General features: G+C 42.6%; 1 protein-coding gene across 2 annotated transcripts in view; it reads left to right on the forward strand.

Moving 5' to 3' along the window:
• MINAR1 (membrane integral NOTCH2 associated receptor 1) overlaps window positions 1–22,135 on the forward strand; it is a 39,282-nt gene extending 17,147 nt beyond the window's left edge. Inside the window, exons 2-5 of one of the 2 annotated variants that reach the window (XR_013762011.1) lie at window positions 6,443–8,790; window positions 12,930–13,184; window positions 13,550–13,615; window positions 18,199–18,326. Coding sequence is in view for 1 of the 2 variants with exons in the window: in XM_079128441.1 (XP_078984567.1) it covers window positions 6,493–8,790; window positions 12,930–13,184; window positions 18,199–18,396 (2,751 nt within the window). In the remaining variant the exon portion in view is untranslated. Of the gene's footprint in view, window positions 1–6,442; window positions 8,791–12,929; window positions 13,185–13,549; window positions 13,616–18,198 lie in introns of both variants that reach the window. The other variant, XM_079128441.1, reaches the window with a different exon arrangement.
• The last annotated feature ends 4,821 nt before the right edge of the window (window positions 22,136–26,956 follow it).

A 26,956-nucleotide genomic window follows, 5' to 3' on the forward strand; every position in this document is an offset into this window, starting at 1 on the left:
AGTAGTTTTACACAGTTGATACATAGGAATTAACTATGTGCTTATCAGTTTCTTTTCTCTGGATTAACTTACCTTCTCTTTGAATAGGCCTATTTATAGTTTTTATGGTAAAAAATATGACAAATCACCTCTTTGTCTGAAAAAATTTTAACTTTTATTCCTGAGTAATATTTTATCTGGTAATAGAATTCTGGATTATCAGTTACTTTTCTTTAGCACTATAAGGATTTTTATCCCTATGTTTATTTTCATTCTTCAAAGAATACCTTTTCCAAATGCAAATTTTTAGGCAAAGTTTTCTTTTGGTTTCTGAATTCTTCAGTTTTAATATGATGTGTTTAGGTATCTAAGGGTGAATTCATTTTTATATGTCTTACTAATATTTATGTTATTCTTTAAATCTGAAGGTTTATTCTGGAACATCCTTAAACATTCTCTCTCTCTCTCTTTTTTTTTTTTTTTTTTTTTTTTCTAGTTGTAGGTGGCTACCTTTGTATTTATTTATTTATTTATTTATTTATTTTTATTTATTTATTTTTTTTTTAATGTGGTGCCGATGCTGAGCATCAAGCCCAGTGCCTCACACATGCTAGGCAAGCTCTCTACCATTGAGCCACAACCCCAGCCCTTTAGACATTATCTTTTGATTATTATTTTTCTGTTATTCTCTTTTATCTTTCCTGGAATTCCTATCAGGCATTTGAGGAAGCTTCTTCTGTGCTCATGCCTCCTTACTCTGATTTCTTATCTTTTATCTTTGTATCTTTTTGTGCTGGATTCTGCTGAATTCCCTTAAATCTATCTCTCAGTTCACTAATTTTCTCTTCACTTAAATCTAATATATTATTGAATCTGTGCATTCTGTTTTTTATCTTGATGATTGTTTTATCTACAGGTAGTATTTAGTTCCTTTCCAAATCTATGGGTTTTTTTTTCAGAGTCTTATTTAGACTTACTGCTTATGTCTTTATTTACTTTAAACGTGTTCATACCATCTTTAGATTGTAGTTCACTTTTGTGAAAATCTTAAACTTCTATTACTGCTGGTTATTTTGTGTCTGCTGACTCTTATTCTTATGTGTTATTTTTCGAAAAAGAACACAGCTTTAGTGTGGGGCTTTTATTTTTTCTCTGTGGGGCTTCTGTGCACATGGATTGCCCACAGCCCTGTAGCATGTTTGTGCTTGCTCCCAGGGATATTATTAGCATGGAACCAATTTTTATATTAATTTCTTGGCTCAAGGATTCTTTTACCCTGTGATAATGAAACTGTGAGGCCTGACATATTTAAGACATGGCCCTTGCTTTATATTTCTAAGGAATAACTTTCTACTTTTTTGACTTTAGAACCCAGGCGGAGGTGTCTTTGTTTCTGGTGCTGATAAGCAGATTTTCTTCTATTTCATTCTTTCAATTAGAATTAGAGTAGTCCTTCAAGGGTCCCAACTTTATGCAGGATCTGTGTTTCCACCCTCCTTCTCATAGAGGGGGAACGCTCAACTTCTCCTTAGTAAGACCCTCCTTCTCCCTCCAAGGCAGCTCAATACCAGTTCTCCTGCTTATTTCTGTGATTTCCTGTCCCTTCTCTGTTTTTGACAACTGTACCTTTATTTTGCCCTCTTGCAAGCTTAGCTGTGCTCATTAAGGAAAAAAAAAAAAAGGCACTTTATCCAGCTATTCTAGGTGTTTGTAATGGGAGGGGGGTCCCCCCCACACACACACACGTTTTCTAAGCATACCTCCTTGTCAGATCTGGAAATTGCCTTGTAATTTCTTCATTCTTAATAAAGGGCTTTTCCCTAGGCTTGAGCTCTGCAGGGATACCCTTGGCAAACAGGAAGGTAGCCCCCTCCCCAACTCCTTGATGTCCTCCTTAGTTTTTGTGGAGGAAAAGGCTGCCTCGGGGCAGAAAGAGCTCTCCCTTCAGTATGAGATTTTATTCGAGATGACATAAAGAAGGTAGAAATTCTTGATCACAGATTCAGATTCCTAAATCGATATCATCCTTTTACAGTTTCACTGAATCTGTGGTTTCATTAAATCACAGTAACATCCCGCATCCTGGACAAAAAGACCACAAAATTCAGAACAATAAGCAGGTCAGCCACTCCAGGAATTATACAAATGCTACAGATAAATTCTCCCTCACTGTGCTAGCGTGAAGTGAGAACATTGTGGCCACATTACATCTTAGCACTTAATTTTGGTTTTTGAAAGCTCCATGTATCATGGCATATGGACAAGCTTTAATAAGAATACTTCATAACTGAGTTTTGCTAATCCAGTTCGAGGTTTATATCATTCATTCTCATCAGATTTCTGGATTGTTAGTGGCAGAAAGGAAGATTAAACCTTTAAGGGAGTTGGTAGAAATGAAATTCAGGGAGCTTATCTTTTGTCCAAAGATTCAAACAGCAATCCTATGAATTATATCCCTTGATCATCTCTTTCTTTCTTCTTCTGTAACATCAAATGTCAATAGTTTGAGCAGTTAAAAATGCACATGGTGGTGAAAGGGTGTACATTCATTTTAGCCTTGTAGACTGGACAGCTATACCATTTATCTTGGCATGACTGTGGCATGAGAAATGAGCAAGGTGCCACAGGGTAATGGGCAAACATTCAACTCCCACCCTACCCAAAGCTACCACTGTTTGTGGAAATATCCATGGCTCAGGAGTTAGAACAGTCTGGATTTCTCACCTTGGCTGTGCACAAGCAGAGCCTTTGAAAAGGGGAAGAGAATGTGGATCCCAGTCAGTTTGTCCTGTAGGCTGGGTTACTCGACTTCACCCCAGACCCCTGCCCTGACTTTAGTTGCCTATAGAATTGAGTCCAAACTCCTCGCCCAGAATTCATTACTTTGTGCTACTAAAACAGAATACCTGAGACTGGATCATTTATAAAGAACAAAAGTTTATTTCTCACAGTTCTGGAAGTTAGAAGCCTACCATCAGCCCTGATCATAAAGATTGTTTTCATCTCTGAGATCATGAGCTCCACGAAGGCAGCTCCCTTACCCTTTTTCAGCTGTGCCTACCACGGTGCCATACCCATACTGGGTGGGTGTGCAGAAAAGATTTTGTAGGGCTGAATGCCTACTGAACCTTCAAGGAGACCTGAGGCAGGTGCACAGGGTGGGTGCCAAAAATTATAGGGGAAGCCAGGCTGGATTTGGAATCATATGTTAAGTGGGTAATTTCAACCCCTGGCCATCTTCAGAACTTCCCCATGGAATTCGTTCATGAACCTTCTTCTTATTTAATAAAAAACTGGATAATGAGTCCCACAGCCAACTTGTTATTTTCCCTCTGAGGTGGTGAATAATCCAGACACAGGCAGTAACTCATGGGTCTAAGGAGGGTCCCTGGAAGCATGTGATTAAAGAAATTGAAAATGTAAAAGTGGAGAGGCCAAAATTGTGTTTTAGGCAAGTGTGTCTTGCTCTCTCTATAGATGGAGTCATTTTCCAAAGCTGGTCTCACATAGTAGGTCAGTCCATAGGGACTTCCCCTATTTACTTCTGTCCCTTGGTGGTAGACACTTTTCCTCCTCCTGACATAAGGTTGAGCCTGGTGCTCTTTTGAATAGTATCAGAAGGCCTCAGGTCTCTGATTCATTGTTGGGCCCTGGATCATCCAGTTCCTCAGTTTCCTCATCTGTAAACAGGGTGCTCTTCCTGCTTTGCAGAGAGGTGTTTGTGTGATCAAAGGAGGTAGCTGCCCATGGCTGCATGCTGCAGGCTGGATCCATGACTGCTAGAAAGCCTGGAAGCTTATTTTTCAATGCATTCTTTCTTAGCTTCTATTCCTCCCTGCAGCACACCTGTGGGAGTTTCTCTAATGGCAGATCCATCATGTGCACCTGTACAGTACCTGTGTCCATGCACCTGTTTTCATCCCTCAATCCTTACCTTCACTTTTGACAAAAGTGACTTAGGCCTCACACAGTGTATTTCCATTATTCACTTTAGGAGACTCTGGACCTTGGTTTTCCAAATAGATTTTTTTTTTTTTGATCTGGGATCAGTAATTCATTATAGACATGCAAAGCAGGAATGAAATTTGAGATGGCTCCCAAGGAAAGCAAAGTCATGAGCTCTCCTTGGAGGCACACGGTGGGGCAGGGCATGGGGTTAGCTGGCAGACCTGGCTTTAGCTCTTGTTGCTTCCAGATGCTGCCAGACCCTTAAGTTCCCCAAGCCTGTCTTCTCATCTATCAAAGAGTAATAGCAAAAACAAAGAGGTCTCTGAAGGTGGTTACAGGGATTAAAGAAGAGGGTAGCTAGGAAAACGCTTTGTGTGACCAAAACCATAAAATATGATATGCATGTGTTGCCGTTGCTGTTCCCTAAATGGCAGTCATTTGTCCTTTGCTCTGATATCTAAATCTATTTATTTACTCAAAGCTCAAGCATGACAGGTTGTCCCCACCTTCAGCAAGCCAGAACAGCCTGACACAAAATGCTTTAATAAGATGCTGTTGAAGGACCAGAGCAGGGGCACTGAGTGGGAGAAGTGGGTTTCCCAGGGACTTATTCTGGGCAGGAACAGAACTTGTCAGGGTTTCATTTCCTTTTCTATACTGGAAAAGGAAAGCCACAGGTCTATGCATAGCCTTCAACATTCGTGAGTGAGACCAAGCTATTGTTTATACAAGCCTGTTGAGAGGAACTGCCTTTGAGATGGAGAGAGAACTCTCAAGCTGCTAATCTAAAGAAAATGCACTGTTCCCCTAGAGAATGGACTGGACCCCACAGACTGAATCAGCTTTAAAATCAATAAGTCAATTTCAAAATACCTTTTCTAAGTAGCATGTGAACAGGGAAGTAAATGCATTATGTAATTTGTTGTGTCCTCAGGAATCTCAGAAGCTGTGTCCATGTTTATGAATGAAGAGTTTCACCTTCTCCTATGAAATTTTGTTAAGCATTTGTTTTGATGTTTTTGAATTTCTCCTTCCACATCAGTTAGTGTGGCTTTTCCATTCATATCAAAGTAAGATTTATGATTGTTTGACGATTGCTAAATAACATGTGTTTATTGTAAGAATTTTAGAAAAGATGGGAAATTATAAGGAGAAAATAAAATATCATCTATAAATAATGAACAGTGACTGAACAGGAAAGGGCATGAAGGAACTTTTTTAGGGCAATAAGATCATTCTACATCTTCTTTCTGGGGGTGTTGGTTAGTTCACAGGCATATATATCTGTCAAAATTTCAGCTGATGCACTTTTGATATTTGTGCTCTTCACTGTATGTAAATTTTATGTGCAAAGGAAAACTAAACAATTATTGAACTTGAGTTGATGTACATGACAAAGTATTTAGGAGGAAGTGTACAGATGTCTGCAATTTGCTTTGAAGTGCATAAAAAAAATAAGGTGGCTGGATGATGGATAGATGGGTAGATATGTGATCAAGAAAATATATTAAAATGTTAATGGTAGAATCCAGATGGTGGTTATATGATTGTTCACTCTAAAACTCTTTCAACTTTGCTGTATGCTTGAAAATTTGCGTAATAAAATATTGGAGAATAGATATTACTAATTTTAGAAAAAAGTCCATATTTAAAATTCAAACAATGACTATTAACATTTAAATGCACTTTCATTGTCATTTTTAAGAACATATAACTTTATAGCACTAAGATCTTTCAATGTACATATTTATTTCTGTATTTTTTACTCAATATATACCTCAGTTTTCTTTCATCCCTAAAATTTTGTCATTTTTTAAAATATGGTATCATTTGCATATAATAAGATGCACACTTTTCAGTGTAAGTTCCATGAGTTTTGACAAACGCGTACAGCCACATACCCACCACCACCAGCAAGATGTAGAACAGGCCCATCATTCTGGAAAACTTCTCCATGCATCTTCAAGGCTGACCCCTCCCCTCACATCCAGCCCCTGGCAACCACTGATCTATTTTCCAGAGTGTCATTAAAATGAAACCATATGGTATAATATAGTTTGTGGCCTTTTGACCCTGGCTTCTTTCACTCCATGAATCATCTGTGTCATTGCGTGTACTAGTAGTGTGTTCTTTTCCTACTAATGAGTACTATTCCATTGTAAGGATGTACAATGCTGTAATTTTAGTGTTAGTAAAATTTCATTGTGTATCATAACCTGTTGTATTCATGTATTTCCTATTATTTGCATATTAAGGATATTTTATTTTTTTACCGTGTAAATACCATGGTAGTGAACATCTTTGTGCATACTAGTTGTCATGGATCCTTTCTTTAAGGTAGATTCCTGGGAAGGGAATTACTATGAATAATTTTAAAGCCCTTGATACATCATTTAGTCATTAAAATGTTTTCCCTTGTATTTCTTTAAGTGATTCATAACAAGCTGGACTTACAGCTCCACTGTTGGTTTTAACCCTCTTTCCCTCCCTCTCTTTTTCGATATTGTCCCTGTAGAACTGATCTGAAGCTTCCCTATCACCAGTGAGGTCTCAAAATTCTAAGTCATGGAGGCCAATCAGGAGACTTCCCTTTTCTTGGTGAAGATCTTAGAGGAACTGGACAGCAAGCAAAACACTGTTTCGTATCAGGATCTGTGCAAATCACTGTGTGCTCGGTTTGATCTGTCACAACTTGCCAAACTGAGAAGCGTGCTCTTCTACACTGCTTGCCTCGATCCCAATTTTCCAGCTACATTATTCAAAGATAAGATGAAATGCACTGTGAATAACCAGCAATCGAAGAAAATCATGGTGGCTGCAGACATTGTGACCATATTCAACCTGATCCAAATGAATGGAGGAGCTGCCAAGGAGAAGCTACCTACCGGCCGCCAGAAGGGGCGCAAGAAGGAGGCATCCTTTGAATCCTGCAGGTCGGACACAGAGATCTGCAATGCTGCCGAGTGTGAGCCCCTGAACTGTGAGCTGAGCGAGAGACCCTTCAGCCGGGGCTACCCCACCAGGCAGTCATCCAAGTGCCGGAAGATGGATTGCAAGGACTGCCCGCAGTTTGTCCCTGCCTCAGAGCCCAACTTCTTGTTGGGTGTCAGCAAAGAGGTGAAAAACCGGGCTGCTTCCCTGGACAGGCTGCAGGCTCTGGCCCCGTACTCTGTGGCCAGCCCTCAGCCCTGTGAGATGCAAAGGACCTACTTCCCCATGAACATCGAGAACGAGTCCATTTCAGACCAGGACTCCCTGCCCATCAGTCAGAGTATCAAGGAGACCTTCATCTCCAATGAGGAGCCCTTCGTGGTTCAGTCCTGTGTCCAGAAAAGAAACATCTTCAAAGAGGATTTTCACAATCTCATGACCGTGTCCCCCAGTTTGGTTGATCCTACCAACAAAGCAGAGGGTGAGCACGGGGAGCCCCAGAGTCGAAAGGAGTCCCACAAGCCACCCTTCTTTAATCACAGCTTTGAGATGCCCTACCACAGCCAGTACCTGAATCCGGTGTATTCCCCCGTTCCTGACAAAAGGCGGGTAAAGCATGAAAGCCTAGATGACCTTCAAGCATCTACGTATTTTGGACCCACTCCTGTGATGGGAACCCAGGACAACAGGCGCTGTCCAGGGAGGCCCAGTAAGCAGACTCCATGGCCAGCCAAGAGCTGGAGCTTAAACACAGAGGAAGTCCCCGACTTTGAAAGATCCTTTTTCAATAGAAATCCGTCTGAAGAGAAGCTACGATACCCAAATCCTGGCAGCCAGACCCCCAACTTTTCAGCCCCAGACAGGCGCCCCACTTACTTGGTACCAAAGGATCAACAGCCAATTCTCCCCATTGGCTACGCGGTGAAACAAAATGGGCTCAAATCTAAAGAGATCTCGTCCCCTGTTGACCTGGAGAAGCACGAAGCCATCAAGAAGTTTAAAGACAAGAGTATTAGCTGCACCAGCGGACAGCTCAGCTCAGACACCAGTAGCGTGGGCACCCAGACCGAGCAGCACGTCCTAGAATCCAAGAAATGCAAAGACTTGTGTGCCTCCAGTCAGGGCAAGTACGGCGACAGGCTCCTGAAGCACTCTGACGACGACTCTGAAATCGTCAGTGACGACATCAGCGACATTTTCCGGTTTCTTGACGACATGAGCATCAGTGGCTCCACAGGGGTGATACAGTCATCCTGCTACAATAGCACCGGGTCCTTGTCTCAGCTTCAGAAGTCAGACTGTGACAGTTCCCCAGAGCACAACCTCACCAAAATTCCCAATGGGGTCCCCAACAGCAAGGCAGACAAGGGCAACCGGCCTGAAAACATCCACCACTCAGAAGAAGAGTTGAAGACCAGTGTGTGCAAACTGGTGCTCAGGATTGGCGAAATTGAACGGAAACTTGAATCGCTGTCGGGTGTCCGAGAGGAAATCTCCCAGGTCCTGGGCAAACTGAATAAACTGGATCAGAAGATGCAGCAGCCAGAGAAGGTGAATGTGCAGATCGATCTGAACTCCTTGACCAGCGAGGCTCCCTCGGATGACAGTGCCTCTCCCCGGGTGTTCCGCACACACAATGGCTCCCATGGACCCAAGCTGGAGAGCAACCCAGACTGGTGCTGCTCTGACGCCAGCGGAAGCAACAGCGAAAGCCTGCGCATCAAGGCCTTAAAAAAAAGCCTCTTCACCAGGCCATCCTCCAGGTCCCTGACCGAGGAGAACAGTGCCACCGAGTCCAAAATAGCCAGCATCTCCAACTCGCCTAGAGACTGGCGTACCATCACCTACACTAACCGCATGGGCCTCAGTGAGGAGGAGATTAAAGATGCAGGCCCGGGAGATAACAAGGAATGGCATCGAAAATCTAAAGAGGTAACTGAAATCTAAGTTCCCATAACTGGCACCAGCTTTATCATGCCCTGGTGTATATCAAAGCTTTGAGCACCCCATTAAGCAAGAAAAAGGCCTCACCTCTGTGCGCTAGTTATCCTTCCGGGTTTGGCAGGCTTTGCCCATTAGAACAGAGAGGACAAGTAGGCAGGCTATTTGTTCCGCCCATTGTCAGCCAGCGAGGTGGAGCTCACGCTGGGATGCTGCCTACAGCAGACAGAGTGACTGGGATATTGGACAGGTGGTGTGAGAACAGATTTCATGGAACCGGGGTGTGTCAGGGCAGACAGGCATCACCCAGGATGTCTTTCTGTCCTTTCCGAAGCAGTAGGACCCATGTCAGGCAAGCAGGGAAAACGACTTGCAAGTTTGCTTGCTGATACGTCCTTTTCATGGACTCTGTTGCATGTGTGAAGTTCCTTTTTGAAAGCATGAGTTCTTTCATTGTAAGATAGGTATTTGTAAGAAGGTAAATAAGAAAATGACTCATTGTTCCCCACGCAAAAATAGCAACTCTTAATATGGTCTCTCCTTTTCCTTTTCAGTGTGTTTTTCCTGTGTGGTTGTGTGTTCTGTGCTTTCAGTGTGAGCTTGAGTATTTTTGCACCCTTATCTGTCTTCACCCCATCGGCTCTGGAGTCTGCACACACATATACTCCAATGCTTTCTTTTTCCCATTCCCTGTGGTAAGGAGGATTTGTTTCAGTGGGACCTGTGGCTGCTCCTCTCCATTCTGTGTGGGTTCCAGAGAACCCTTTCTGGCCAAAATGATAGAGTTCCAGTTTGTTCTTGTCTCCATTCCCTTCCCTGCTTTTAAAGGTCAGTAGACGGACCCCGGAGACTGCTGAGTCCCCGAGGACTGGATTGACAGGGGCAGGAAGTGAGGATGGTGTGGACTACAGGTGTGCTAAGCCAGAGGTGGAGCCAGAGTCCCTCACATGGCACAAAGGAGAAGCTTGGAAAACTGGGTCCTAAGGAGGTTCTCAGGGTCCAAAGTTGGGGGGGGGGGTGGTTAAGTAGCTATTTTTTCTGATCCCACAGAAGCCTTGGGTATCAGTACTGGTCACCACTCTGATCTTCTGTATCTGTTTACCATGAATGGTGTTGGAGAAGGGCCAGAGGATGATCCATAATGCTGTCAGACAAGATGCCCAGACATGTCCTTGTCCTCTGCTTCCAGTGCCCTTGTCTCTTAGCTAAGCCAGGTTTATGGAACCCTGGGTCTTGGATAGCATTGAAAAGTGGCCATTTAGAGGACTCAAGAGGTGAGACACTTCTGTAGGAATGCTCATCCAAACTGAACTAGCCATGCCTGCAACCCATTAAATGACAAGGCTTCACCAGATCAACAGGTACAGCCACAAGCTCGAGGAACAACCCTGTGAAATGTACCTCCCACAAAAGCCCTCTTCATTTTGTTGCTTCTGTGACCCTACTTTTTCCCTGCTGGCTCTCACTATCCAGCTGAAGTGGATGCTGGGCTGAGGATGGTGCTGAGTGGCTGGGTTCACCTGAGCTTTGGTCCCATGTCTCAAATTGCTGTAGACCAGTTCCCCATGTGTCTTGCACACATGTCAAAACCTATAGGTCTCAAGTCAGACTTTGATGTTCCTTCAAAGCCAGTGTTCCTTCTTGCTGGTTCCCCCCTGGGGGCAGTGAGCCACCATTCCCACAATCCTCTAAGCTGGAAAGATCCTGCTCCCTTGGACTTCCCCCTTGGCCTCATCCACATCCAGGCTAGCCGCCAGGCCCTGTGAATTGGTCTTTTGTGACATCTCCTGCAACTCTTCCTTCCTTTCCATTTAGCCCCACATGCAGCCCAGGCTCTTAGTACATCCTACCTGGGGTGTGGGTGTCCACTCCCCACCTTCCATCCCCCCTCATGGACCACTGCTGTGTTCACTTTCCAAAACTCTACTCTGGTTGCACAGTGCCTCCTGTTCCCAACTGCTCTCTGGCCCCCCTTTGCTTCAGCACAAAGTTTCAAACTTCTTAGGTTTTTGAAACCTGTGTATTCCATGTACCCCTTTCCCCTGACACACACACACGGGAAGGCTCTGTTACATCCTGTGGCCTGTTCTACCTCCATGAGTCTACCTACTTTTCCTCAAAAATGCCATGCCCCCACATCCAGTCACCCATTCAGTAAATACTAATTGAGCATCTATAATGGCCAGGCCTTGTTCTACCATTGAACCTCTCTTCATATGATTCCTCCATCAGACATGTCTGAGTCCCCGCTCCGTGCTGATCTAAGTTCTGCATGCCCTTCATGGCATCTTAATCCATAGGGCTCTAGAAGCTTCCCTAGATTACTGCTGGTCTCTGATCTCTAGCCTTTAGTCTTTGCTCAGACATTTATTAAAACATACATTTTGTGTATACATACGACTGCCAAGATAAAACAAACTCCCCAGTGGTAGGAACAGACATGGCAAGTTAAACATCCTGTCTTAGGAGTGCCAACAGGTGCAAATTCTAGTTCGACCACTCACTAGTTGTGCAGCTTTGGGTCAGTCTCTTAACCCCTCTGACTTGAGGTTCCACATCCATAATGGGGATAATTATAGTTACAGCCTCAGAATGTTAATGAGAAGATGGAATGAGACAATGCACCTTTAGCACTGGGCAGAGTGGTGGACACATTGCCCTTGATTAATCGTAGTTATGATTGCTGGGCTGCTGTTGAAATGATTGCCATTTTCCCCAGTCCTCAGCTTGGTGTGGGCCCTGCATGCAGTAGGAGCTCTGTGAATGTTGAGTAGTGGTAATGAGAAGGATAAATAAAATCTGTGAAGACTCAGAAGTCTTGTCTTTGATGAATTAGAAAACAAGAGGGAACCTACTTCCTTGTTCGGGTTTAGCAGAGTTTGTCCTGCATTCTTCATGTCTGGGTAACAGCGTGGTGGGTTGCAGTGCTAAGTGCTATGCTATGTTTGAGCAGGAGCCAATGGGCTGAATTTGCTGATAGGCAGGCAGTCAGTTCCCTTGCATGTGGCGATGCACTCATGTGCATTCGCTCGTCACATGTCACACGTCACACCTGATGTGTCGCCCTCATGACAACTGAGCTGATTCCCTTTCTCTTACTTCTGTATACCCTTCTCTACTCCAGTCTTTTTTCTTTTTCTCTTTCTATTAATCACATGCACAACAGTGCTCACCCAACTTCATATCATTGGTTTCTCTCCCTTCCATGCATAGTGATGGACTGTCTTCTACTCAGTGTCTGTTTTGCTGGATCCAGGGTTATGAGGTGAACAGAACAATCAGCTGCCTTCAAGGAGCTCACAGTCCAGTGGACACAGATGGACAAACAGGCAGTTACCATTCACTGTGACAGATGATGACTGAGAGTACTGGGTACTGTCACAGCCTTGACAGGTCAGGAAGTGCTCTCTTATGGCTTGGAGGTAGAAATAGGAAGTATCAGAAGTCCCCCATCATAACAGGTTCACTGAGAACAGTCCAGGAATGTTTCCTGGACTGAGGACATAAATGATGGTGAGCTGTGTTAGGCACCTTCCCACCTTCGCCCTGTTGCCCAGACTGTCCTGTTACCGTAAATGCCTACAGATGCCTCTGAAAGGGACCACCTGCTATCAGGGACAATCACTGGAGAGACACATGCTTTCTTGCCTGGCTTTTCCTTTCCTGAGATGTTGCAGGTTTCAGCAAGGCCCTTGAAGGAAGGATTTATATCTTTTACTCCAGGTATAAAATTGTCAGAGAAAGATGAGGCATTACAGAGGTCCATGCAGAAGTCAACAGAGACTCTCTGGAGCCAGGTGATTAGGTGTCAATCCCACGTCTAACCCAACCAGCTCTGTGCCCTGGAGCAAGTGATTGAGTCTGGGCTCCATTGTCCTATCTGTGCAATGGGAGCTTATTTGGCAGTGATGGTGTAAGGATCAGACTGAAGAACCTGGTTAGCTTGTATTCTTACTATTAGGATCAGAGGTTTTCCTAGGAAATGTCCCCAATCTGGGACAGCATACAGGTACGCTTTCTGTTTGTTCCTAAGCAACTACACGTTGCTACCTGAATGTGATATGAGGCTGTACTGTGAGATCTGATGGCACCTGTGCCGCTTTTCTGGAATTCTCTGTGCCCCTCTGCAGGCTGACAGGCAGTACGACATCCCCCCACAGCACCGACTGCCCAAGCAGCCCAAAGATGGCTTCCTGGTGGAGCAGGTATTCAGCCCTCACCCCTATCCCACCTCGCTCAAGGCCCACATGAAGAGCAACCCCCTGTACACGGACATGCGACTGACAGAGCTGGCCGAGGTGAAGCGGGGCCAGCCCTCTTGGACCATCGAAGAGTATGCGAGGAACGCAGGCGACAAGGGCAAGCTGACAGCCCTGGACCTGCAGGTGAGCCTCTCACTTTCTGGGGCGGGGGGATCCCCGCTGTGCCCAGGCAGATGCAGGAATGGATCACAGAGGGCTTAGACCTGCCCACTCCCTCACCCTTGGACTCCCTGGGTCCCCATCATGAAATTCTGAACTCTAATAAATCAGAGAGCAGAGGATATGTATGTTTTTAAACAAGGGGATTGTTCTTTTGTGTAGTGGTTTTTAAACGTTTAGCAGTGGGGATGCTTGCTTTATTTTCATTTGTTGGCCATCTGATTTGCTAACAATGCATTTAAGATCAAGTGCAGATTCTAATCTTTACTCACAAGACCTGAGCCAAACTGTTTAATGAAATACAAGCTGATTTCTCCTTCCATATGTAGCACGTGGGATAAGCATATTTGTGGGAGCCAAGCTATGGATTATGTTTCCATATGGAGCAGCCCCAGGTAAGAGCCATCCCCAGAAGCTCTGTGAATGCCATTGTGGCTAGAGGGCATGTTTTTTGTTCACCCACAGGCAGGGCTGGGTTTTGGCCACACTTTCATTTTGGGGAGCAGCTCCACCCAATTTCATTCACGCCACATTTATCTGTGTCTCTACATCACCATGAGGCAAAGGAAACACTGTCCCTACCTGTGGGCTTAGCTTTGTGAGCAGCGAAGTAATAGCACCAAGCATGTGTCATATTCAGAATGACCATGCACTTGGAGCACAGTTGGGAAGAGCTGCTTGTAGGCTGTCCTGCAGTGGCTTTGCTCTAAATCAAAGAGGGCTGCAGGAGGGGCAGTGTGGCGGACAGAAGACTTGGATTCCAGCAGCACTGAGTTCTAAACCAGGGCACCTTTCCTGTGTGACCTGGAACTTTCACTTCACCTGCTTCAGCATTGGTCCTTTCATCTATGAAATGGGCATAATAATATCCAACTTACAGTGGCACTATGAGAACTGAAAATAATATGCTTAAAGTACACAGAATTAAGTAGCACTGGAAAGGAAAGCATTGGGAGTGTCAGCATTGAGGGTAAAGGAGGCTGCAATCCATCAGCTTCGATGGTGCTCTTCACAGTGGTCTCTTAGTCCAGGCGCAGCGGCCTGCGAGGCAGGAGTTGGTAAGAGAGTTCCAGTTTACAAATGAGGAAACGGAGGCGCCAGGAAGTGTGGCAACTTTTCCCGGGTCAGATGAGTCTGAATCACACCGGACCATCCAGCAATAAGTCTCAAGTTTTCTCTTCTCTTACTTCGGCACCATTTCATCTTTCTGTTGATTAGAATTTAGTGGATCTTCATGTCACAGACACTGATTGCAATGACATTTGTTTATCTGGGTCCCTAAACATCAGTCATTATGGGATGGGGAGGCTCTGGCCAGATCCTGGAAGTGAGGTTAGTGGGCAGAGGAGCATCCCCCAAGTACCTCCTCAGCCTTCTTACTTCATGCATGTTGTAATCCCATGTGTACTGCATGTCACCTGTCCTTCTGGCCAGTACCTCTCCTGTCATCTTCCTGCTGACAAGCAGGACAGACAAGGAGTTGATTCTCCTGCAGGTGGGTCCCCGTGCAGCTTTGCCATGGGTGCCTACACCTCACTCTGTGGGTATTAAATAACAATAAACCACCACTCAGAAAGGACCCAGAGGAGTGAATGACTCAACCATCAGAGTAATCCATATTTCACCAATGCCATGGAGCTGATCTTGAAAGAGTCAGATGGATTGAATGAGATTGAGAAACTTCTTTTTTAAGTTTAGGGAGAGGGAGTGAGGAGATACACCCCATACAGATACGTGCAGTTTTAATGTGCTAATGTTAATTAATTTATTTATTTTGGGTACTGGAGATTGAACCCAGGGGTGTTTTACCACTGAGTTACATCTCCAGTATTTAAAAAAAAAAAAAACATTTTTTTAAAATTTTTTTTATTTTGAGACAGGGTCTTGCTAAGTTGCTGGGGTTGGCCTTGAACCTGCAATCCTCCTGCCTCAGCCTCCCAAGTTGCTGGACTTACAGGCATGTGCCACCAAGCCCAGACAAAAGTGCCAATATTTATAAGCATAAAAAATTATTAAAAAAAATAATGAAATAGATGTTCAGGTTGCAGTGCTTTAGGTGACACTGTAATACAAGGATAGAGTATCCAGTCACACAAGTTGAAGAAAGAGTTCAGTGCTTTGCAAGGGTATTTGTAGTCAAGCTGAGCAAGCATCAGGAGCATGGTGGAGGCAAAAGGCATCACCTGATTTGTTTTCATTGCTTTGCAGAGATGCAGGTACTGTCCTAGGTCAGCTTTAGTATCTGGACAATCTTGGGGTCCCTTGTTGTCCAGCAGTGCCCACTTGCAGATGTAGGCAAAGGCATAATGGACCTGTTTTTATTTCCAGCGTTTGGCAGCCTAATTAACAATTGAGGACGCTCACCTGCGTCCCTGGGAACCTCAGTATTACTTCTCTGCTACTTAGTGCCATTACAGCTTGCAGTTATTGAAAAAACTAATTAAAAATAGTTTATTTCACAGGCAGGCTTCTAGCCCATAATAAAGTGTAGATAGCCATGAAAGGAAGCCAATTTCCTTCTACTGGAGCTGAAGGAACCAAGGCACATAATCTGATGTGTCCTGTATACACTGTTTACCTTCCGGGCCAGCCCTGGGAAGACTGGAAGAAGAGCAGATGGTTTCAACAGTAATGGCTGGAGCCTGTCTTCAAGGTGCCAAGGCAGGGATGGCTGTGGGTCCAGCCCTCCACCACACCAAGCTTTATGGGCACCAGTCTTCCAGCAAAATCAACCCATCTCTTCCTTATAGAGTTTCTACCCAACAACTGAAGTGCTTTTATACCAAGGAGAACAGACTTGTCCCAAGTGTCTGCAGAGGGCAGATGTGTGAATGTGGAGGGGGTTGACTGAAGCACATGAACATGCATTCTAATGGCCACAGCTGGGTGGCTATTAGAGGCTCCTGGATCCCAGCAAAGGACACTGTTGCATGAGTTTCTTGCAAAGGGTTGGACAGAGGACCTGCACTTGAAGGACTTTTCCCACATTAAGAATGTTCTGGTTTTCATAATGGGTGCCCTGGGTAGCTAGTACTGTCCTCTCCCCTCTGCATAACTGGAAAAATTCAATAGCAGTGTTTGAACATTATGCCTCACTGAGGAGGGAGACTGTTCTCTTTCCATTGTGTGATGTACAGTGCACACACTAGAACAGAGGCCTGAGAGTAAATACTTAGGGCTTCGTGGGCCCTACTGTTGCCAACACAACTGCTCACTTCTGCCACTACAGCTCAAAAGCAGCTCCAGACAGTTTGTAAATGCATGGACCTGGCTGTGTGCTGACAAAACCTTATTTTTGCATGTTGAGATATGCATTTCATATAATTTTCACTTATTGTGAAACATTCTTCTGATTTTTGGCAACCACTTCAAGACAGAAAATGCATTCTGAGTTTGAGGGCTGTGTGAAGACAGGTGGTGAGTTGGATCTGGCCCATAGGCTAGTCTACAGCCTGTGCTAGAAGATGGGTAGCAATGGAGAGTGAGGACCTGAGGAGTGCGTGGCAGCCAGCTGCCAGGACCCCAGCAGAGAGCAGATGGCATGCTCTAAGGGGCAAGGGGAGACTGGTAGGAGAGGACACCACAGTGGTGTGAGCAGGGTTAGGGGCCAAAGAGGTCCAGTGAAGCACCTAGGGACCAGCACCCGGGAGAGGCTGTTGCCACTGTTGAGTCTGAAGCCCAAGGGCAGGAAGCTATTTCTGAAATCCACCAAGACTCACAGCTCTGGGAGCTGGAGCTGGTAGGAGTTGAGCTGCTGCCAAGCTGCAGTCCAGCAGGGAGGGAGCTAGGGAACAAATGCCTTCATCTCCACCTTTTTCTCCTCCTGTGGCCCCTAACTGAACCCACATGGGAGCCTGAGGTCAAGGGAGCCCCCATCGTGCATCGCGATATGGGACATTCTCCTGGGGGCACAGATCAAGGAGCCAAAGAGTGAAGAACAGATCAGAAGGGCAGGCAGAAAATTACTGGCACACATTAGAATCATCAATATGCCATCAACAACAACATGGTTCGACTAAGTTTGTGAAAGTGTTGAAAGTTTTGTTTTTCAATCCACTGTGTGTGTGACTTATAATGCACTCATTTTATGAACATTAAACAATCCAAGAAAAATCTTTAAAATGGATATTCCGTGTATGTTTTAGAGATTTAGGTGACCTCACTTGGAATTGCAATGTGTTGTTGCTTTTATGTGACACCCACATTATTAAATGCTTGCCATAAAATGAGAACACTGCCTCTCTTCACGGAAATAGATTATAACCATCAACACGGAAGAGGATTCATGGGCAATATAAGTTAAATATGATATTTCTCCTACAGACAGTTCATTAATCTCAGGGAGACCAGGAGACAGATGTCAGTGGGGGATGTCTCTTGGGGAAGCTGCACCAAGTCCAGAATCATCACCAAGACAGGCCTGGGTTGGGGACGGTCTATAGAACTTGACTTTGAGCAGTGGCCTGACCTGCACAGACAAATGTTTGGAACTGAAATGTTTTCTTTGAACTGCTTATCTTGGAGGTGCCTTTGATTTTCAGTAGAAGCTCTTCCAAGAATTGAGAACTGACTTGGAGTAATAGGATGGCCTTGCTTCAGGCAGATCTGTTCCTAGAGCCTGTTGTGACTTTCCTTTTTTCCCTCGCAGTGGGGCCAGCCTGCTCTTGGTTGTATGCCCTTGAAGTTTAGTTTTGTCAGTCCTGACTCTATTTTCCTTGCTTATAGATGGAGGATCCTTGAGCTTCCTGGTGTCAAAACCACAAGGCATTTTCAGTAAGGCTGGTGCAGTCTGTGATGTGTGGGATGAGTCCCTGGTGGCAGGCCAGGTCAGGGGAGTAGTGTCCAACAGTCACGGCTAGTTGCCAGCTGCAGAGACATGTTAAGTGCTTCAGGAGTGACAACTATCAGAATGTATTTGACCTGGCATCAAGTATTCATCGTATTCATCCTATTTCTAACATCTTCTCTTCACTCTTAGACACAAGAATCTTTAAACCCGAACAACTTAGAATATTGGATGGAAGATATTTATACTCCAGGCTACGATTCATTACTAAAACGGAAAGAAGCTGAATTCAGACGCGCCAAGGTCTGCAAGATCGCGGCTCTGATCGCCGCAGCGGCGTGCACGGTCATCCTGGTCATCGTTGTGCCCATCTGTACAATGAAATCCTGAGCCTGTGGACACTGCGTTCACGCAGCTTAGGACTGCTGATGGCTTTCTCTGTGTTTGAAGGGCTTGCAGCAGTGCAGCAACAGTTCTCTGAAACGCAGGTGACATCGTGGAGGCTTTTCTGCAAATGCTGGGGGTCTTCAGAGAGTACATCCTCTAGAGAGAAATCGACCTACCTATTAGCTTTGACTTAATTACACTCTGATGCATTTTTAGAAGTGCAATATCTTTTCCTACCAAAAGAATGTAATGGACTATCAGTGAATACAAATTGAATATTCCACGCAAAAATTTAAGAAAAGGAAGATTAATTGGATTCATTCCATTTTGATGATGTTTTTGGCGGGGAATAAGTTATACATGCCTCTTAAGGGGAGCTAAATAAGAGTGATGGGAAAGTGAAAAGAAAAGGGGGGGCGGGCTCTATTTTTCCTTAATGCTCTGAGACCATTGCTGGTGAAGTGCAGGGTGTGTGCCCACATGGGATCTTACTTCTCTGCTGACTTTTCTCAAGGGCTACTGACTTTGCATTCTTGCCCTTCTACTGTCATCATGACAGAACGTCTGCAGCATTGCAGATCCTCGTGGGAACATTCTAGACCTTCTTCCTTGTGCCCTTGGCAGGAAGGAGCTGCCTGAAGAGCCAGCATGGCACCAAGGTATTCGGGCCAGGAGACCTTCCTGTCCCCAGCCCACGGTGTGGGGAATCTGCTTGCTCACAGCATAAGATCAGTATTTGAAAATTGTGGCCACCCCAAAGGATGTCCCACGTTTGCTCTGGTGAGTGGTTCCTCTCCTTGACTTTCTCTTCTGGTGATACCAGATACTCTGCTCTGAAGAGTTTGGAACTTGTCTTTGTGCCTTGAAGAGTAGAGACAATGGCAACACTTTAACATTCTAACTGTACCATGGTTTCCATGCACCATCGATTTCAGCTATTTTCAATGGCTTTAAAAAGATTTTGAAAGCTTGTTCAATACTACGATAAAGGCACTGAGGTCTTCTCAACTACCCCAACACCTACTCCAGAGTTTTGAATACTTGTCAGCAGTGCAAAAAAATAATATCTATATAACCATTTATCTATCTACATGTCTATCTATATACCTAATTTTCATTTATTGTCTTCTCTGTTAAGTAACTCAAGAGCAAGGTTTTCTCCAGTGTACAGGAGCTGTTGTGAATTCATTAAAGTTTGATCTCAAGTTTCCACCTGCTGAATGGTGCTTTGCCAATAACTGGACAGAAAGAATCCTTATCCACATCTGCTTCTAATGGCTTGTTATGAGTTAATTTTTTTTTTCTTGCCAAGCAAGCAACCTTAAATTCTTTTCTTCACAAGGTGGTATATAAATGAATTTTGGTAGTAAGAATAATCACTCTGGATGGTATGATAAATTCCTGAAAGTGGGGCTTGGGAAGCATCTCAATTTTTAAAGCAATAGAAGTCCAGCATTCATCCTAAACAATTCCAAATAATATTTAGCTTGCTGTATCTAATTCTACTGTTCACTATCAAAGGGTAGTCAGTGCATTTTATGATGTTAACAAATGAGGGATGGATGCACTCATCTGTAGTGAACCTTTATTTTTAGAGGTCTTCATGTTATCTATTTCTATTGTCATGTTTATGTATGGGTTTTCAATTAGGTGACTGAAACTTAAGCCTTAGTATGGAGGGTTTATAATTGAAAATGAAAAAGAAAACTATATATATTATTGTCTATTGTCAGAATTTTAGTCTTTTGGTGCTCCATTTTAAATTGGGCACTTTAAATAAGATTATTTCTTTCACCCCAAAGTGGTCATAGATTATACCCTTGGGAGTTGCTGTCCTGCCTTCTCCCCTCCAACCAGTAAGATTCTGTACCACATTCAGATCCCACCATTCTACCCTCTATCACAGATTAAGCTGCCAGAACATCAGAGATAGTAGCTCCCAACTTCTTTCTCTGTGATTTGCAGAAAAGTGGAGATGTACTCACCCAGGATAAGAAAAATTTTGTTAAATCCCATCCTGACTCCTCCATTAGATAGATAGGATCATGGTGGTTGGGCCAAACCACTTTGCCACTGCCATTGGGTGAATCTGTTACTAATGAGCCCTCTCTGGGTCATGTGCCTAGCTCCTGAGGGAGGGCACAAGTGTGCGCCCCACCCCAAGCATGGAAGTGGAAGGACCCTGTGGAATCTTTTTCTTCTTTTTTTTTTGTCTTCATTTCTAGGGAGTAAGTCAGAGAAATTGTCTTGCCTGAAATCCAGTGTAAATTTAAAAATTCAACTCAACATTGTTATTATATAATGAAACAGCCAGACCTGGTATTAACCCAGGAAATCAGATAATGAAGGTTTCTCAGGGGTGGGGTCATCCTCAGCCTGATGTACCAAGTCTGCTGTTGAAGTGATGGGCCTTTGCCATGTCTTGAAGCTAATCAGTGCTTGGGGTCTTGGGATCCATGGAAGGTGAAGTTCACAGCTGGATCCTTTCTCCATTAGCCCCTAAACTTGTTCCAGCCTTCTTTCCCAGGACCCCAGACTCATACTCCTCCAGTCCCTCAGTATGCAGAGTGGAGCAAGACAGTCTGACTGAGAGGGAAACATCTACCCATCCCTTTAATTTGTGCCCCTCATCTCCTGTCACCTCCCTGCTGGTGACAGGTAGACTGACCTATCTTGTACGGGGTGTCATCTTCTACCACACTCTGGCACTTTTACATAGAGTACAATTTCTCGTATCAGAGTCTAAAATCACTGTATGATTAAAATTCACTTCATTTTCTTGTATTTTAAAAAATAAACAATCATGTTATTATTGAAGGGATTATTTTGAAATCAAATTTCCTTAACCAATGATTAAATTCAGAAACAGTTCATCCTTTTTTCTAATCTGAATTTGTTTTGAACATAGCCTTGCAGAAAAAAAAAAAGAGTACCCAGCTCTCAGATTTCAGATGTTTTATACCAGTAGCCCCTTTGTTAAATGGCAAATACAATACAGCCGATCATTCTTATGTCATCCATTACTAGTCAATCATAAATTGTTAGTATTTTAGGGCATGCAGCTATGTGATTGATATCTGCAAGGCTAATTTAATAGATGTGCTACAAATCACTGTTAGGAATATCTGTGCCATAGTTCTGATACCCTTATTGGAATCAAGGCAGTGTGTTATTTGTTTACAGTGGCACTTCATTTGTTTGTTTTTAAACAAGAAAACCTCTGCCAACAGCAAAAGATTCTGTTAAGCGGTATGAAACTTTGTGAATGTTGAAATTCAACATGCTTCGTATTATAACCAACCTGCAAGAACATTGTGGTCAATTGTGTGAATACCAAATCAATATATACTGTATATTGTATTATGGAAATTTGTATTTAAAGGCAAAGATACGATGGTATACCTGGGGAGAAGGGTATTAGATATTTATTAAGTAACAATGAGAAATGCAACAAACTTCCTTATTTATGCCTTATGAACAAAAGAGTGTGAAATACGAGGTGGAGTTTCTGTACAAGACCCTACAGGAGTGGGTACCCTTGAAGGCAGGGACTGTGTCTTTTCTATGTTTGTTCTGTACAGCTCTCAGCACACTCTTGGTGCTTGATAAATGTTATATAATACCAATAACTAAGCACATTTTTAGATCTTTTTTCAAATGGCTTGTGTAAAATTTGGTTAATGTACAATGGTTGGTTTGAAGCTATCATGTAAAATCTGCCTCTCCAAATATAATCAAAAATAAACTGAAAAATATAAAATATCTTGCAGTGAGATTTTATTCTATGCATAAATTTAAGTGTTCAGTTTTATGCACACACTCTAAGTGTCCAGCTTGCTGCTGTTTCACAATGTCAGCACTCAGAGCATGCCCCCCTCCAGTTGGAACCCTGCCAAGAAAGAACTTCACCCTGTCTTCCAGAAAGACAGGCTACCTTTGCCTGTTTCTGAGCTGTCTGTAAATTTAATTGTGCTGTGTGGACTCCTTTGTGTCCATCTTTCATCACCCGCCCTGATGTTCCGGGGGACTTCCATGCTGTTGTGTGTTTGTTCTTTTCTCACCCTCATTTCCCCAACTCATTGTGAAATGCAACACGATTTATTTCTCCATTCCACCGTTATTTTTTGGTTTTTATTTTTATTTTTTGGTAATGGGATTTTTAATGAGTAATTTGATAATATAAAAACCTAGAAAGTGGGAAAACTGTTAAACTCTTCCATATGCAAAATATTGTTGTAAATACGCATAAGAATACACAGAATCCTCTTTTATTTAGCACAATAAGAGAGTTAGGTGCTTAAACCAATCAAGAATTCCCATCTATAAAGTCTGCCAACTTGTTTTTTTTTTTATTTTTATATTTTAGTTGTAGATGGACACAATGCCTTTATTTTATTTATTTATCTTTATGTGGTGCTGAGGATTGAACCCTAGTGCCTCACGTGCTAGGGAAGCGCTCTACCACTGAGCCACAAATCCAGCCCCTAAAGTCTGCCAAATTCTACACAATCAGAAAATACAACACAGAAAAATAGTTAACCCCCAAACTGTGTTGAATACTGTTCTGTTTTGTGAAGCTCCTGAAAGTCAATGCTTTATCATCACTTTATTAAAACCCTTGTTAACATGCAAAGAAACAAATTATATCCTGTGAGACACTATAGTGTGCCAAGCACAGAGTCAGAAAAGCCAGATGGTAAACTCAATGGGAAGAAGTGTCTGAAGAGTCTGGAGTTTCAAATACATGTGCTTATAATAGCTTTAGTATTTCTATTTCTCTTAAGGCAAGACTAATACTTTAACTTTTTAAGCTTAAAATATCATACTAAGTTAATTAAACCAGTCCCAAATCCAAAGGCAGAATGTACTCTCTGATATGTGGGTACTAACCCACACCAAAGGAGGGGAAGATTAGAAGTTCATTGGACTAGACAAAAGGGAACAAAGACAAGGGAGGGGGAAGGTAATAGGAAAGATAGTAGAATGAATCGGACATATCTTTCCTATCCTCATATTAAATATAGGACCAATGTAACTCCACATCATGTACATTCACAATAATGAGATCCTAACTGGAACAAGTTATACTTATTCTATGTATGTATAGCATTTCAAAATATACTCTACTGTCCATTCTGCCAGTAAATGGACATTTGGCTAGCTTCCAGTTTGGGACTGTGGGTATTCTATGTGTCTTTTTCATAAAACAGGATGGTGGGAGTAAAACCCCTGGGTCATGATAAATGTTTATGTTCTGCATTGGTAGGTATTGTGAAGAACTTTTTTAAAATGATTCTACCAATATGCACTCTCATCAGTAGTGTATATGAAGGTTCCGTTTGCTCCACATCCTACCAACAGTTGGAATTGTCCTTTTCAATTTAGTCATTCTGTTGGGTATGTAGTGGTATCTCATTGTGTTTTAAATTAACATTTCCCTGATAACTAAATGAATTTGCTCCCTTTTGTATGTTTATTGGCCATTCAGATTTCCTGTTTGGTGGAGTGCTTGTTTATATTTTTATCGTTTCCTTTAGTGTTTAATATCCAGCTTTCTATTGGATAATATGTCTTTTTCTTATTGATTGTAGAAATTCTTCATATATTATGGAAATAAATTCTTTGTCAGATATATACTGCTAACATTAGTTTCCATTTTGTGACCTGTAGAGTTTACTTCTTTAGGGTACCTTTTTGATGAATGGGAGTTCTTGAATTCAGTATAGAAGTTTATCAATTTTGCCCATGATAATTGGCAACTTGGTCTTGATTAAGAGATCTTTATATACTCTAAACTCCTAAAGATGCTCTGTTTCTTCTAGAAGTTTTATTGCTTTATTTTTCATAATTAGAACTGTACTCCTGAAATTGATATTTGTACCTGGTTTGAGGCAGGTTAAGATGTTTTTTCTTCCCTTTAGTTGCCCATTGATCATGACCACTTACTAGGAAGATCATCTTTCCCTTTGATGTAAAGCTGTTGAATGTCTGTAAGTTTGGGGGCCTCTTTTCTTACTCCATTGATCTAGTCATCTTTTCCTACATAAGCACAATATCAACATGATCTTTTCATCACAAAGGCTTTAATTCCAGAACTATGAAGCAAATGAATAATAACTGACTTAGGCAGTAGCCTTGGTACACTTCTCACTTGTGAAATCATATCCTGGAGGATGGTGGAGAGAGAACGTGTCCAGCTCCTTTTATCCCTTTTACCACTCACAAATGTCACTGGCTTCCCTGCTTGAGTCATTAAAGAAAAGTGATTGCTTTAAGCCTGAGTCACAGTACATTGAAAAAAGCAATTAGTATCTTGACATCTAAACACAAAAAGAAATCCCTGACAAGATCTTGGAGAATGTTAGAATAACTATACAATGGTGGGTATGAAAATGCTTTTTAGTTTTGCAATACAATATTAATTGGACCCACTAGTCCAAAGTTTTCATTTAGCTGGACCAAACCAAGATTGAACTTTGCCTAAGTGCTCTGAAAATGTGAATTAAGAAAATAATGTACAAGTTATCTTGTAAGGAAAAAATGTTTATCCTCCTTGAGAGGACAAATCAATATGTAATATGCTATTGTAAGGCATTTTAATCTATCATTAATTTAGCTTCCTCCCCCACAAGTACTAACAAAAGTCAATACTTGGTTAACTTACTTTACATTATTGAATGTACTTCTTTTTTATAAACACACACACCATTTCCTAGTGCTGTAGAATTCATGTTTTGCAATAGCTCCCACTGGCTTTCTCCACAGTGAGTCTGAATTATTGAGATGTTGCCGTACCTAGACTTTGTTTATAGCTTCATTAGTCCTTTTGATGGAAAGGAAGGGAACAAGATACACATGACTTCATGCAGAAGAGATATTACACTATGTGAAAAATAAACTAGCCTCAAAAATCAGGAAGATACTATCAGAGTTTCTGGACAGAACCAGATACTGCATTTCGACCCTTGGAACTGTACACCTCGCACACACTGTCTCCTTGCTGCCTTAAAATTGACTTTGCCTCATAACAGTTTATGAAAATTCCTGAAAGATTCATTAAATCCTGCATATAAAATTATTGTTAGCGCAAGTGTGGTTAATTGCAACCACAGTTTCCTTTCATTTGTCAGGGAAAGCACTTAATAAATTAAGCCTAATAAGTCACTGAGTAGTTGCCCTGCTAATAGAAGAAATGTACATGGTATTTTCATGCTGGTTACTCATAGTCACATTCTACATTTTAATGATTCTTGCATAATTTCAGAAGTCCCAGTGAGGGACCATTTCCCAGCACATTTTCTCTGGGCCAGTCCTGTTTTGATCTAGATGTCTTAGGCAGTCTACATTAGCATTTTGTTGCTTTCTTATTAAAGTTCAATTTTACCATTAGCAATGTACATGTGACCTATATACTTCTTTCTGATTCAACCTTTCCCCTACTCTTTGGTTTATTAATTTATTTATTTCATCAACTGATATTTATTAAGCAACCCGAATATTCAAGGCAATGGTTCAATGCTGAAATATTGTTGACTGCTGTGTCCCCAGAAGCAGCAATGTCTCATCCATACTAGATGAGTATATGTTCAGTGAACGAGTGGACATATGAGTGAATAAAAGTCTTAAACCACTGTCTTGGAACTTGCATTCTAATGGATGTGCAAGCTAACTAGCTTACTTACTTAATCAAGTAAGTGAAATCAATCAGCAATGGATGCAATGAAAAGAAGGTAGAGATCAACTTGGAGAGCAGCAGAAGCACTGTTTGAACTGGAGTAGCCCTGGAAGACTTCCTGGAAGAGGTGGCATGTGGACACCTGAGGAGGAGCATTTCTGGCAGAGAACTTGCAGTCCTGAGATGAGAATGAAAACCAGGGAGAATTCCAGTGTGGCTTGAACTCAGTAAACTGGACTAGGAAATGTGATGTGAGGAGAGACCAGAGAAGCAGGAGAGACCAGATCACATAGGGCCTTGCAGACCATAGTAAAGAAGTAAGATCTTATTTTAAATCTAATTGGAAGCCTCGGGAAGGTTGTAAGCAAGAACATGATGTAATCCATAATCTGGTTTTTATTTTTAGCAGACTACTCTGTCTGCAATGTGGAGGATGGAGTGAAAGGAAGCCAGGCTGGAAACAGGGACACCGTCAGGAGGTGGTTGTGACAATTCAGGACCAGGGTGAGGCAGTGGAGCTGGACTGGTGCTGGCAGGTGCAGCCTGCTGGACCTGCACCTGAGGGCAGTGAGGGAACTGGACAAATTAATTAAGGATGCTTTCCTGATTTTTGGCTTGAGGAACAATGTAAGTGACAATATTTCATTCTCTGGAGAAGACTTTGAAAGGAAGGGTTTGGTGTATGGGGAACAGTACCTAAGACTTTGCTTGAGACATGTCACATTTGAGTTCTCCTTAATCTGGCCCCTACAGGATAAAGTGGGCTTTCTTGTCTTTATTATTATTCTTTGATTGATACATGATAATCATATATGTTAATGGGGTGCAATGTGATGTTTTGATTCATGTACATGTTGTGTTACAGAGTAATTATTGGAGTAATTATCA

Source organism: Sciurus vulgaris (assembly GCF_902686455.1).
Source record: "Sciurus vulgaris genome assembly, chromosome: 2".
Classification (NCBI taxonomy): domain Eukaryota; kingdom Metazoa; phylum Chordata; class Mammalia; order Rodentia; family Sciuridae; genus Sciurus; species Sciurus vulgaris.